This window comes from Schistocerca nitens, chromosome 5 (assembly GCF_023898315.1).
Source record: "Schistocerca nitens isolate TAMUIC-IGC-003100 chromosome 5, iqSchNite1.1, whole genome shotgun sequence".
NCBI lineage: Eukaryota > Metazoa > Arthropoda > Insecta > Orthoptera > Acrididae > Schistocerca > Schistocerca nitens.
Window position 1 is genome coordinate 360,876,255 of NC_064618.1, and position 14,847 is coordinate 360,891,101.

Genomic DNA, 14,847 nt, shown 5'->3' on the forward strand with positions numbered 1-14,847 from the left:
ATAAATTTCTTTTTTCCCCAGTGCGATTGAGTGTCTCCTCATTAGCAATTCAATACAGCCATCTAATCTGATCTTCAGCATTCTTCTGTAGTCCTGGATTTCAAAAGCTTCTATTTTCTTTTTGCGTGAACTCTTCATCGTCCACGTTTCGCTTTCGTGCATAGCTAAACCCCTTCAGAAAAGAGTCCTAACATTTAAATTTGTGTTAGATGTTGATGGATTCCTTTCCTTCAGAAATGCTTTTCTTCCTATTGCAAGTCTGGATTTTAAATTCTCTCTACTTCAGCCATCATCAATTGTTTTGTTGCTCAAATAGCAAAAGCAGTGTACTACTGCTAATGTCTGATTTCCTAATACAATTCCCTCAGAACCGCCCGATTTAATTCGATTACATTCCATTACGCTTTTAATTTTGTTGTTATTCAACTTCATATATAATCCCTTTTCAAGACAATAATCATTACGTTAATCTGCTCCTCTAAGTCCTCCGCTGTCTCTGACAGAACTACAATGTCATCGGCAAACTTCAAACTCCTTATTTCTTCTTCCTCAACTTTAATTCCTTTCCCAAATATCTGTTTGGTTTTCTTTACTATCTGCTAAATGTACAGATTCAATAACACTGGGGGGTAGGCTTCAACCCTTCTTAACACTGATTCTCTTTCACGTCCTTTGAGTCTTATAATTGCAGTCTAGTTTCTGTACAAGTTTTAGATACCTGCTCGCACCCTGTATTTTGTTCGCTGCTACCTTCAAAATTTCATAGACTGTACTCCTGTCGGTTCTAGGCGCTACAGTCTGGAAACGCGCGACCGCTACGGTCGCAGGTTCGAATCCTGCCTCGGGCATGGATGTGTGTGATGTCCTTAGGTTGGTTACGTTTAAGTAGTTCTAAGTTATAGGGGACTGGTGACCTTAGACGTTAAGTCCCATAGTGCTCAGAGCCATTTGAACCATTTGTACTCCTGTCAACACTGTCAAAAGCTTTCTCTAAATCTACGAAAGCTAGAAACGCAGGTTTGCTTTTCTTTGATCTGTCTTCTAAGATAAGTCTTAGAATTAATGTTGCCACGCGTATTTCTTCATTTCGCTGTCACCCAAATTGATGTTCCCCGAGGTCAACTTCTTCCAGTTTTTCCATTCTTTTTTAATTGATTAGACGTGAAAACTACGCGAGCGTAAAGCTGAAAGACACTGAGTTGCATCAAAGGGATGATGCCGATTCCACTTCAAGTAGTCACGTCAGCAGCTAGAGATAAGGGGCCTCCCACGGGCTTTCGGTAATGAATATCAATACGGCGTAGCCTAAGCAGGGTGAAAGCGGAAGTCAATCGAAATAAAAGTGCCAGACAGTTTCATGTGGCCGGCTCAGCACGAAATCGACAAGGGTGTCCCCGGTCTGGTTGCGTGAGGGGTTGGTGTGGTGGTGGGGGTAGGAATCAGCGAGATCGCGCCCTTCCCCTCCCGCCCCCCTCTCCGCCGCGGTGTTGTGCGCCTGGCGCTCGGAGATACACTCGGCGGGCGCAGCGGCGCGCGGCTGCCCGTCCGGCCGATTGGCCGCTAATCGCCTTAACCGCAGCCGGCGCCGGCGGCTCAGCGGCGGCCAGCCGCCCTGTCCGTCCGTACACTCCTCACCTCCCTCTTATCCCGTGCTCACAGCGGCTGTGTTATCGCCAATAAAGAATGGCGCACGTGGCTACGGATACACGATCACGCAGCCGCTCGCGGCGGTTGACAGAACCGAGTTGCCCACTTCCGTAGAAAAGTTGCTGAAAGTTCCGTGAGGCTATTCGCGGATAATACTGTAGTGTTCAGAGAAATCTCAATGCTAGAATACTTTAGCGAAATGCGGCAAGACCTCCAGAGGCTCCACGCTTGGTGCAGTTGACCCTCAAAGTAAACAAATATATCGTATTGCACATAAATAGGGGAAAGAGACCCTTCATTTTACAATATGTGGTTCAAAATGGTTCAGATGGCTCTGAGCACTATGCGACTTAACCTCTGAAGTCATCAGTCGGCTAGAACGTAGAACTAATTAAACCTAACTAACCTAAGGACATCACACACAGCCATGCCCGAGGCAGGTTCGAACCTGCGACCGGAGCGGTCGCTCGGCTCCAGACTGTAGCACCTAGAACCGCGCGGCCAGTCCGGCCGGCTACAGTATGTGATCCAAAGTATCCGGACACCTGGCTGAAAATTACTTAAAAGTTCGTGGCGCCCTCCATCGGCCGGCCGGAGTGGCCGAGCGGTTCTAGGCGCTTCGTCTGGAACCGCGCGGCCGCTACGGTTGCAGGTTCGAATCCTGCCTCGGGCATGGGTGTGTGTGATATCCTTAGGTTAGTTAGGTTTAAGTAGTTCTAAGTTCAAGGGGACTGATGACCTCAGATGTACCATTTTTTGAACCCTCCATAGGTAATGCTAGAATTCAATGTGGTGTTGGCCAACCCTTAGCCTTGATGACAGCTGCCAGTGGTGGAAGGTTTCAGCCCATTCTTCACGGAGTGCTGCGCTGAAAAGAGGTATCGATATCGGTCGGTGAGGCCTGGCACGAAGTCGCTGTTCCAAAACATCCCAAAGGTGTTCTATAGGATTCATGTCAGGACTCTGTGCAGGTCAGTCCATTTCAGGGATTTTATTGTGGCGGAACCACTCAGTCACATGCCGTGCATTATGAACACGTGCTCGATCACGTCGAAAGATGCAATCGCCATCCCTGAATTGCTTTTCAACAGCGGAAAGCAAGAAGATGCTTTGGTGTGATAGTGCCACGCAAAACAACAAGGGGTGCAAGCCCCCTCCACGGAAAACACGACCACACCATAACACCATCGCCTCCGAGTTTTACTGTTGGCACAACACACGCTGCCTGATGTTCACCGGGCATCCGTCATATCCACACTCTGTCATCAAATGTGTGTGAATTTATAAGGGACCAAACTGCTGAGGACATCGGTCCCTAGACTTACACACTACTTAAACTAACTTATGCTAAGAAAAACACACACATCCATGCCCGAGGGAGGACTCGAACATCCGCCGGAAGGGGCCACGCAGTCCGTGACATTGCGCCTCAAACCGCTCGGCCACTCCGTACGACACCCTGCCATCGGAACGCCACAATGTGTACTGTGATTTGTCACTCCACACAACGTTTTTCCACTGTTCAATCGTCCAATGTTTACGGTCTGTACACCAAGCCAGGCGTCGTTTGGCATTTACCGGCGTGATGTGTGGCTTATGAGCAGCCACTCGACTATGAAATCCAAGTTTTCTCACCTCCCGCCTAAGTGTCATAGTACTTGTAGTGGATCGTGATCCAGTTTGGAATTTGTGTGTGATGGTCTGGATAGATGTCTGCTTATTACACGTTACGACTCTCTTGAACTGTCGGCGGTCTCTAAGTCAACAGACGAGGTCGGCCTGTACGCTTTTGTACTTTACGTGTCCCTTTACGTTTCCACTTCACTATCACATCGGAAACAGTGGACATAGGGATGTTTAGGAGTGTGAAAATCTCGCGTACAGACGTATGACACCAGTGACACCCAATCACCTGACCACGTTCGAAGTCCGTGAGTTCCGCGGAGAGCCCCATTCTCCTCTCTCACTATGTCTAATGACTGCTGAGGTCGCTGATAAGGAGTACTGCCTGTAGGTGGCAGTACAATGCACCTAAATGAAAAACGTATGTTTTTGGGGGTGTGCTGATACTTTTGGTCACATAGTGTGTGTGTGTGTGTGTGTGTGTGTGTGTGTGTGTGTGTGTGTGTGTGTGTGTGTGTTGGGGATTATGGGCGCTCAAGGTCATCAGCGCCCCATAGTGTATGATTACGATCTAGAAAAGATTCTGAGCAGCCCTCTTAGATTGTATGCAGATGACTGGTAAAGTCATCAGAACGTCAAAACGAACTGAAGGTGATGTAGACAAGTTATCTGCATGGTGAGAAAAGTGGCATGTGACTAAGTAACAGAAAGTGTAACGCCCTCCAAATCAGTATTTAAAAAATTCGTTACACAATAATTCACACAAATTTGATGCTTGTCGATTCAACGAAACAGCTAGGAACTACAATTCCGAACAACTTAAATTCAAATAATAACATAGGAAATGTTGTAGGGAAGACGAACGGAAGATGTTTATACCAGCACACATTTTAGGAGAAGCATATTCTTCTTTTTCCTGACCTTATCCCGCGTCTTCATGCCGTCGGCGTGTTATTCTGGATGTGGCAATGTTAGTGATAGAGGGTGACCAGATGCCCTAGCTTCCATTAAAAAAACGCGAAGATAATAAAAACCAGGTAGATAAGCAGCCCAGCAAGCGGGGCATTGACAGTCGTCTGTACGTCGGGGACCAAAGGATTAGCAAGCCGCAGAGGACCCCCCTCCCCATAATCACAAAGCTCAACTAGTAAAACGTCCAAGAAAGTAGCTAGCGTCAGTAGGTCTCGCCGTGGGCGAGGAGCGCAACGCCAGTATGAGCTGAGTTCGAACGGGACAGGGTGATAGGTCTCCAGCAAAGATTCTTTCTGTGGTTGCATGCTGGTTTGTACAGAGTGTGTTGACAACACAGTCTCGATAAACTGAATAGAAGATCATACGCAACGACGCGCAGGTGCTAGACCCAGCCTGTGGCTGTCATGTAGGATGTCCTTATAGAAGACCGTGCAACTTCGTCCACAATGTTGGTTCGACGTTGGAACACTGCAGCAGGTGTGGGGTGTAAGCGTCGATGATCCGACAGCATCTGTTGCGGGCCGACCTGGTGGCACATAAGCTCCCGCATTGGCTTGCACAGTCCATAAATCGAGATTGCCCCAGACTGCTAAGGACACATGAACGCTATCGGCGACTAGCACCACATAGCTGACGCTCAACTACTGTGTAAAGCGGTAATTCGTAGTGCTTCAGACTATCCTACAGTAAGGCCAGCATATGTGTTACCCACTACTACGATGACTGAGCCTTCATTCTTAAACGTTTTTTAATTATTTTGTTTCTTCATTTTTTTGATCAAGAAGCAGCAACCACAACCTTTTACATGCTGAAATATTACGTAGGAATGGAAACCAACGAATATTTTTTATTTACACCATGGTTTCCGTTTCGTGACTGATCAGGTTTCGAGAAAAAAGCAGCAATCGCTACGTCAGGGAGATGTACTGCCCACGCTTCAGGCAACTCCAAAAATATTTTTCCAGCAAGACAATGACCGACCAAAAGTGTTTTGAACGCTCGGTTATGCAAATTCTGAGGTGGTCGCCAAATTCGGTGTCAGAAAGTACAATACAAATTTGAAGTAAGATAGCACCAGCTGAAAAATTCTCCTGTCGGAGAGCAAAAAAGGCGAACATATCGTCTTTAAATGACTTTGACAGAAAAATGGGGAATTAACTGCCTAAATCTTTATTCCGCCTCAGTCACCAAAAATTTTGACTTGTGAACATATTCGCGCTCTTTTAACACAGAAGATTCGAAATCGTTTTACTCAGTCTCTCTATGTAAATAACCTTCGTACTCAGCAACTCCCTCTCAATGCCACGGTCTACATACGAGGTGCGATCAAAAAGCACCGGGAATTTTTGTTTCTCTTAAAGAATCTTTACTCATTCATCATCATTAACTATGTTCCCGTCAGAGTAATTCCCCTTCAGATAAAATACACTTGTGCCAGCGCTTTTTCCAATCTTGGAAGCACTTCTGTAACTCACTTTTCGATATAGTTTTTAGCTCCTACAGCGATTCTGTTTTTATCTCATCAATGGCGAGAAAACGTCGTCCACTCATAGTTTGAAGAAAACCATGAAAGGACGACATTTTGCCTCGGGGACGGGAAAAAATTGCAGGAGGACATGTCTTGTTAATGCGGTCGCTAAGGCATCATAACAGTTTTGCTTTCTGACAAAAAATTACAAACAGGCGCCGGCCGGGGTAGCCTAGCGGTTCTAGGCGCTACAGTCTGGAGACGCGGGACCGCTACGGTTGCAGGTTCGAATCCTGCCTCGAGCATGGATGTGTGTGATGTCGTTAGGTTAGTTAGGTTTAAGTAGTTCTAAGTTCTAGGCGACTCATGACCTCAGATGTTAAGTCCCATAGTGCTCAGAGCCATTTGAACAATTAAGCATTGAGCTGTCAGTGGGAACATTACCGTGTTGCAATTTCGACGAGTGGTTTTTTACAGTTCTGGTCGTTTTCTTCGGACTGAGTCACGCAAACGGCGCAGAGCTTCCAGGGAACATTCCTTATTGACCGTACGACCATAAAGCAGGCACTCATGATGCACTATCCCGTTGTAATCGAAGAAAACAGTGATAAGAACCTTCACACGTGATCTAACTCGTCGAATTGTTTTCGATCTTGACGCTTCACGCAGTTTCCATTGGGACGATTGCGCCTGGTTTCGACGCCATACCCATACAGACATGTTTCGTCTCCTATTATAACCTTCTTTAGAAGCTTTGGATCGTTGCTGACATCATTCAGCAGTTTTTGAGCGATGTCTACACGACTTCGTTTGTGGTCGAAATTCAACAATTGCGGAACAAACTTTGCTGCTACACGTTTCACGCCCAAAACATCCGAAAAAATTGCTTAGCATGAGCTGAAGGATATGCCGACATCATCAGCAACCTTTCTGATAGTGATTCGGCGATTTTACAGAACCATTTTCTTTACTTTTTCCAGCGCAACTGATGTGTCAGGACGTCCAAGAAGGTCATTGTCTTCGACGTCTTTTCGACTCTCTGAAATATTTTTACCACTCGCAAACTATTGTCTTACTCATAGTAGATTCATCAAAAGCCACAGTCAACATTTCGAATATGGTGCTGCATTTTATTCCATTTTTCAAGCAAAATTTAATGCATATTCTCTGATCCATCTTTTCCGAAAATAAAAATTCACCGAACACTCGAAAACACGTATAACCTTTTCGACTATCATCAATAAACTAAATATTCAAAACAGCTGAAAATGCAAAACATATGTCGGGAACATGTGTACCAACAAGATAAAAAAAATTGAAAATCAGGTGTATGAAGCCCATAAAATTAAAAAATTCCCGTTATTTTTCGATTACATCTCGTTTGTCTCTCTCCCACTGTCTCCTTTTTCTGCCATTGATTTACAGTGCATTCCACTTCCACTGCTCCGTCTCTCACTTACAGTGTTTTCTTTTCACTTTCTTCCCCACTGTCAATGTCTTCATCATACCTTGGCAACTCAAAAATTCTGGGAGGTCGAACTTACTTTTTCCCGTATACTTACGTGTGCAAAATTTCAGTCCAAGATGCACCCTCCCGTACACCTTCGTGTTAAATTTCGCCGGTCGAGGAAATTCCAGACCCCCGAACCCTACGTAGAGTCTCCACGCATCTACTTTTTTTTCAGTTCCAGTTTCCTCTCTCTTTTGATTCCACTGATTCTGTCTCCATCCACCTCTTTTTCTCTTTTACTGTCAGTGTCTCTCACTGACCAGCAATACCTTTGCTATTACCTTCATCCATCTCTCTCTCTCTTTTTCACTGGAGCTTTTTCTATCCCGCCATCACTTTCTCCTCTCTCTTTTTCTCCGGCTGGCACTGTCTTCTCTCTCTTCCACTGCCACTGCATCTCTGCTACTCTCTTTCAACACGAAAAAGCGCAAGCAAGTGCGCATGCCAAAATTTTTGATGAGGAAGGTGGAATGAAGATGGAGGCAGATAGTTTCCCACATTTCTGCCAGATTTTTTGAAAGAGGAACGTATTCGCCTTTTTATGCTCCGGTAGGAGCATTTTTCAGCTGATTCTCTTCTTTTACTTGCTACAGCAGGGTGTGCTGCTTACATAAAACGAATTCTTTAAATCAGTGAAGCTTTGATAATTTATTTATATACTGTGGCACATATAAACAACAGATAAGTACGCATAATATAAGGTTAACACAAAATCGTTTGCCTTACATTTTCCCTGCATACTTTGATCATCCATTACAATTTATCGAAAACGTCTGGCTTATGATTTGTATCTTAAAAGAACAAAAATGTTATTAGAAATATTTTGTTTTTGCAGTCTTTCCAGTTTTACATACTTTTTGGCAGTAATTTTAACTTCTTTTCAGCACATTTTTGGTCACTAAAGTACCATTTTGGGCATATCTGTACAGGCATGAAGTGCCCATTATGCAGTGGCAGCGCGTTGAAAAAGTTCTATCGGTGGAAAACAGCGACTAAAAACATATTTTGATGAACTCTGAATCCTTGCGGTGACCCTAGAATCGGCGCCTATGTGCATTACGTCAGTTAAAGTACGTTTACGCCACAGACCCTATATTACGTGCATAACTACCATCAATTTGAACCTCTGTATCTCGATAACGGGTAATGACATCGAAAAAAAGTTTCAAAATTCCTCCTGAAAATCATTTTAAAAGCATATGGGAAAAGCTTTGACTGTCTACCACGAATGGAAATTATAGAAGTGCCCATATCCACTTCGGGATTTTCTCAGGAACCACCGACGAAGAAATGGTGCTGTTAGAAACTAAGGTTTAACCCAGACCACAAATACTACTAAAGAACCAATCAATTTGCTCAATTTGTCTGGCCTGGAAAAAGAGTGTAATGTTTTAATTTTGACTCTGTAACGTAGGTTAGCTACAGTACACCCATTCTTTCAGTAAGTATACAAATGGTCTCTAGGCAAATGGCTATCTAAATCACTTAACCCCTTATCTCCGTGATCAATAGAACTCGAGATATGACCCCTGAAAAATCGCATTTTCGTGAGTGGACTTTTGGAACATATTCGTACCGTGGACTGTCTTGCACGGACCGATAAGAAACACCAACATTAGACGATTCACAGGCAAATGGGATAGACGACTTCTCTCCTTTATGTTTTATCTGACAACTGTGGCCGCAGGAGGGGCATCTTGTAACAAAATGTTCTAAGAAAAGGTACTGTATCATTAAAAACAGCGAATTTACAAGGGAAACGCTAGGAAAGCGAGACTGACCAGGCACAAGAGGCGAGAAAGTTGAAGCCTCCTTCGAAGAACGAAGGGCAGCATTGCCTGTCAGGCCTTCATGTTCGCCATACCTGTCTTTCATTTAACTTCTGAGAGATAAGTTTGGTCGATAACACGTTAGACAACATTATAACTTACATAACCATGAGATGGGAGATTCCAAGGGAAGTATCGATGTCTTGAAATGACGTCTTCACCCCACTAAACTCTTCTATATCAATAAGTCTGCCTACGATTAGTTTCATTCATCAGTTTGGTATAAATATCAGTTCACTGTAAAAAATATTGGTCGCCCACTTTAAAGAATAAACTGGTTGCTTTCGTACGATGCAGATGATATAAAACTGGATTTGGGACTTAATCTGGAAGTTTATATTTCAAGTACATTTGCACTAAATAGGACAATAAATCATAGTGAAGTGAGTAGCGGTTCGTAATGACACATTCGCAGTACTCTCACAAATGACTCGTTCGGGGACCAGTATTTATTGGAACGGTTTTTCTTTTACGAGTATTATTGTGTACTTCGAACCGTGTCAATTTTCGTCATTATTTCCTGTATAGGCTGTGAACTGGACGTCGATCACATCGATTCCTGCTTCATGTACCTGAGGATGGGGCCTTAAGATGTGGCTGTTTGGACACAAATAAAGAAAGCAATACATACGTGGCGTTTGGGTAAAAGTGCAGATATTGTGATCATTTGTGCATTATGATGTACCCACTTTAATGTATTACTTGTTTGTTCTCTTTGTCTAACAGTCTTCCCGCAAATAGATCACATAATTTACTACCTGATGTTTTCTTCGCGGTCATAGCTGCACCATTAAGAAGACTATGCCTGTCAGTATAGACCAACCGTTTTGTGTCCACGCATTCACACTTCAACTCGTGTCTCGGGGGAAAATAAGCGTTAATGGCTTTCTCTCGCCACGTGCACTTGGAGGTAGTAACCAACCTAAAAACATGATACTACTAATAGCTGTAATTATTAGTCTGCAAATAAAGTAAATTGCGATGTAATGTTGTTTAGTACACTGTTCTCAGTCACCAATAAAAAATCTGTACTTATATCCCCAACACCCTGTATTATTTATTTTCCACCGTACAATGTCGCTTTGGAAGCTGTAAGATAATCAGTATTAAATTTTTACAAAATCAGCACCGTTCATACTGCTCCAAAGAGTTGGTCATTCGATGTCACTGTTAGTTTACACTTTTGAGAGTTTATTAAATCGCTCCACGCAAAGAAGAAAAAACAGAACCAAAACAAAAATATTAAAAACCTTCTTATTCATTTTCTCCGTATGACAACGTCGAAGAGAGATTGTAATGCATGCTGACAAGGGAACCTCCCCATCGCAACCCCCTCAGATTTAGTTATAAGTTGGCACAGTGGATAGGCCTCGAAAAACTGAACACAATTCACTCGAGAAAACAGGAAGAAGTTGTGTGGAACTGTGAAAAAAATAAGCAAAATATACAAACTGAGTAGTCCATGAGCAAGATACGCAACATCAAGGGTAATATGACATCACGAGCGCCGTGGTCCCGTGGTTAGCGTGAGCAGCTGCGGAACGTGAGGTCCTTGGTTCTAGTCTTCCCTCGAGTGAAAAGTTTACTTTCTTTATTTTCGCAGAGTTATGATCTGTCCGTTCGTTCATTGACGTCTCTGTTCACTGTAATAAGTTTGGTGTCTGTGTTTTGCGACCGCACCGCAAAACCGTGAGGTTAGTAGACGAAAGGACGTGCCTCTCCAATGGGAACCGAAAACATTTGATCGCGAGGTCATAGGTCAACCGATTCCTCCACAGGAAAACACGTCTGATACATTCTATACGACAATGGTGACGGCATGTGCGTCACATTACAGGAATATGTTGTCGGCGCACCTAACTTGTACACTTGGCGAATGGGTAAAACGATTCTTGTACCTTGCCCGATTTAGGTTTTCTTGTGGATGTGATATTCACTCCCAAAAAGTGATGAAAACATAAGAGTTTTTCACATAAACTGCAACAAATGAATGCAACAGTTTCAGAGACGCACCGTTTTCCCTGTGCTCTGTCAAAACAGATGATTTTAACGTTTTCAAATTTTTCCGTGTGTAGACCGTCAAATCCTGCATATGTCCAAGCAAATCTGAACATCTCCTGGAATTTTGGAGAGCGAAGTTGATTATGTGTGAGTGCCTGAACTTTGATAATTGACACACGATCACGTAAACAATACAGCTCTGTGTACCTGTGCAGCTTCGCAAAATAATTGTCTGAAAATAAAAATTAAAATTTTTCAGTTGACGGAAGACTTGAACCGAGGACCTCTCGTTTCGCAGCTTCTCACGCTAACCACGAGACCACGGCGCTCGTGAGTTCTCGCTGACCTTGATATTGCATATCTTCCACATCGACTACTCAGATTGTATATTTTGCTTGTTTTTGTCATAGTTCCACACAACTTCTTCCTGTTTTCTCCAATGATCTGTGTTCAGTTTTGCAAGGGCTATCCACTGTGCCAACTTATAACCAAATATGAGGGGGGTGCGATGGGGAGGTTCCCTTGTGAGTACAAATTGTTTCGATTGACCCTTTTTAATGACCATTCATGTGTGGTGTAGATGTTTTGATGCATTTGTGTCTTGTGCAAGCCCCCTGCTCTTAGTATAGGGCCGCTTTTGTTCGCTTGCTTTAGCTCACCTCCTCCTCTTGCCGACAGCTGCCAACCCTCGGAAGCAGCGCAGGGAGCGCACGACGTTCACGCGCGCCCAGCTGGACGTTCTGGAGGCGCTGTTCGCCAAGACGCGCTACCCGGACATCTTCATGAGGGAGGAGGTCGCCCTCAAGATCAACCTCCCAGAGTCCAGGGTACAGGTAAGCGCGTAGCTTTAAAAACCAATCAACACTTTTTTTTTATATCGTGCTGATGTGGGAACCATCTTCCCCCCCCCCCCTTTTTACCCACCCTTACAACCATCACATTCGCCTAAGGAAATACATGCTGTTGTGGACACGCTCTTATCATGAAGCCGCCCAAGACGAGAACACCATATTGGTCAATGTCCGCAGTACTGGCAGGATTACAATGTGACGTAAGGCAGGTGCGATGCGGCGACATAGGGAATGGCCTTGGAGTCTTCACCCCCTTCCCTTCCAAAAAAGTTTTTAACAGAAATATTTATATTTTTACATACCAATTTACAAATTTTTCAGTTAACTTTCTGAAAATGCCTGTTGTATTGAGAGACGGCAGAAGATAGTTACTCTGTTGAATGCGTATGCAGTGTGTGTTGCCTACAGTCCAGTCATCTGCACGACATGTAAGGGGGCTGGGCTGAGCAAAATTTAAGTTCCTGATTCGCTTCTAAGATACCTTTCACTGTTTAGAGACACTCGTACTTATAGCTTTCAACAAACCACTCTCCCAATTTACTGGGGTACATAGCATGTAGCACACCTGATTAGCGGACTCTACAAGTTCGGTGTAATCTCGTCGTGCGAGGACCGGCGAATACTAAAGGACGACTACCATCGCTGAAAAGCATTATGACTAACAAAAACTGTTCCCCATGGCGCGATCTATCACCCCTAGAGGTCTGATGCAAAGACTTTGAAACACTTTGTATATTATGAGGGATATTCCCCTCTCCAACCCTCGATCGGTAGCGAAATGGAAGGCACAGTGAAATGTTTTATTTGCAGTATTTAGCTATACTTCGAGCTACTTCTCTACCTAGTCACTGCTCCGATATTTGTCGTAGCGTGGTACCAACTTCCCAATACCCTCGTCACAGAAGACAGCTGCCTGTGCTTTCCAGGAGTCCTTTACCCTGGTCTGCAGCTCATTGTCTGTGCCAAAGTGCTGTACCCGTAGTCAGCGTTTCATGCGAGCGAAGAGATGCAAATCAGAGAGAGAGAGAGCCGAGCCCGGGCTGTATTCGGATGGTTGAACAGTTGCCATAGAAAGCTCTTCAGGAGTGTCTTCGTTGCACCTGCAGTGTATGGCCTCGAACTCTCGTGAAGAAAGAAACGCATGACATTTACGTTGTGTGGATTGCGTGAAATCAGGCACAACCCTTAAACAGGCACTTCACACTTGGAAGGAGACACTATTATTGCAGGCATCTTTATGTGCTCAATGTGCGCTCAGAACTGAAAAGTGCAATGTGACACGTTAGACGGGCATATTAGAGACATTGCGCAACCGTTTTGCACAGAATGCACCAGATTTTCAATGCAGTTTTAATTTCGCGACCGATCGAAAGTTGAGAAAAAGTACCCCTCGTATATATATATTTTATTGTTATTACAAGCTGACAGGCCAGGATTGCTGGGGTACTCATTTTCTATTAAAAACGAAAACACAAAATGAACCGTGCTTGTTGTGAAGTATCGAAAAAATTTCATTTCCAGGTATTTTTGAAAACGTCTTCGAACTTACGAAAGAGCCGTACAAAGAAATATGTATAAAGTACAAATGTATAATTACAGTACCAAATTAAGAAACATGACACCAGACAGTTTTTGTACGATGGGAGCACCTGCTTCGCTTGTCTGCGACGTGGTTTTGTAAACGTCTCTGCGGCAACGCCTCTTCATAACTCTACAGATGTGTATTGTCTTCGCCTACAGCCGTTTGCGCTTCGTAGTTGAAAGCTGTCAAAAGCGCTGCCAAGTGTCAGGAAGCTTCTTAATTTGACACGACTGTACAAGTGTCTTAGTAGTAAAGAATAAATGTATTAAAAGTTCGTGCGTAACGTGGCAATTTCTCACGCATCTCAGTCTTTATGACAAATTTCTTGAACTGAGGGTCGTACAATGATGTAGTCGCGTAGATACATTCAGCGGCATATATGGATACTGTTTGGGAAATGATATCCCCTGAAATATTTGTGGTATGATGATGAACTTTTGTAAGTACATTTAGCTGCACACGTGGACACTGGCTGAGAAATTTATTGCGAATACAGTTCATAGAAGTAATACATTTAGACGTCCTGCGGCAGTTTATCACGCATCTCACTGTTTACGACGTCATATCTCATGAAGTATAGTAGACAGGTGGTTCTTACACCCACGGCGATTGTTGCCTGACAGTAAAGCGTATGTGTACCATATTTACGGGCGAAGGGAGCGGGCAGCAGACAGCAACAAACGTAACTCAACACATGTTTCTCACTAAATTTCATCTACTCCTCTTTACTCTCATCTTTCCTGGTTTTGCTCTCAATCCATATTCTGTGCTCATTATACTGTCCATTCCGATCAACGGATCCTGTAATTTTTCTTCACTTACACTGAGGGTAGCAATGTCATCAGGAAAACTTATCAATGGTGTTCCGTCAACCCGAATTTTAATCCTCACTGAACCTATCTCTTATTTTCGATATTGCTACTTCGATGTGCATATTGAACAGCAAAGAAGTAAGACTACATCCGTACCTTAAATCCCTTTTAATCCGAGAACTTCCTGTTTCGTCTTCTGTTCTTATTGTTGCCTCTTGCATATTGTATACGTATTACTCGTTTTTCTCTATAGCTTACACCTACTTTCCTGAGAAGCGAACCATTTCACATTGTCGAACGTTTCTTCTAAGTTGACATACCGTACGGAAGTGTCCTAAGTGTTGTTACCGTTATCAGGTTCAACGCCAGAATTGCCTCTATGGTGCATTTATCTTTCCTAAAGACGAACTGATCGTCACTTGAAAGGTTCCCTATTTTCTTTTCCATTCTTCCATGTATTATTCTTGCCGGTAACTTGGGTAGATGTGCCGTTTAGCTGTATGTGTGATAATTCTCGCTGTCATGTGTCCTAGTTGTCTTTGGAATTTTAAG

At 43.7% G+C, this 14,847-nt stretch overlaps 1 protein-coding gene across 5 annotated transcripts in view; it reads left to right on the top strand.

The window, feature by feature from the left end:
* The window catches only part of LOC126259555 (homeobox protein OTX2-B-like), a 352,489-nt gene that overhangs the window by 220,052 nt on the left and 117,590 nt on the right, over positions 1 to 14,847 (top strand). For all 5 annotated transcript variants that reach the window (XM_049956444.1, XM_049956443.1, XM_049956440.1 and 2 more), the window contains exon 4: positions 11,729 to 11,883. In XM_049956444.1, the coding sequence (XP_049812401.1) occupies positions 11,729 to 11,883 (155 nt within the window). The remainder of the gene's footprint in view (positions 1 to 11,728; positions 11,884 to 14,847) is intronic.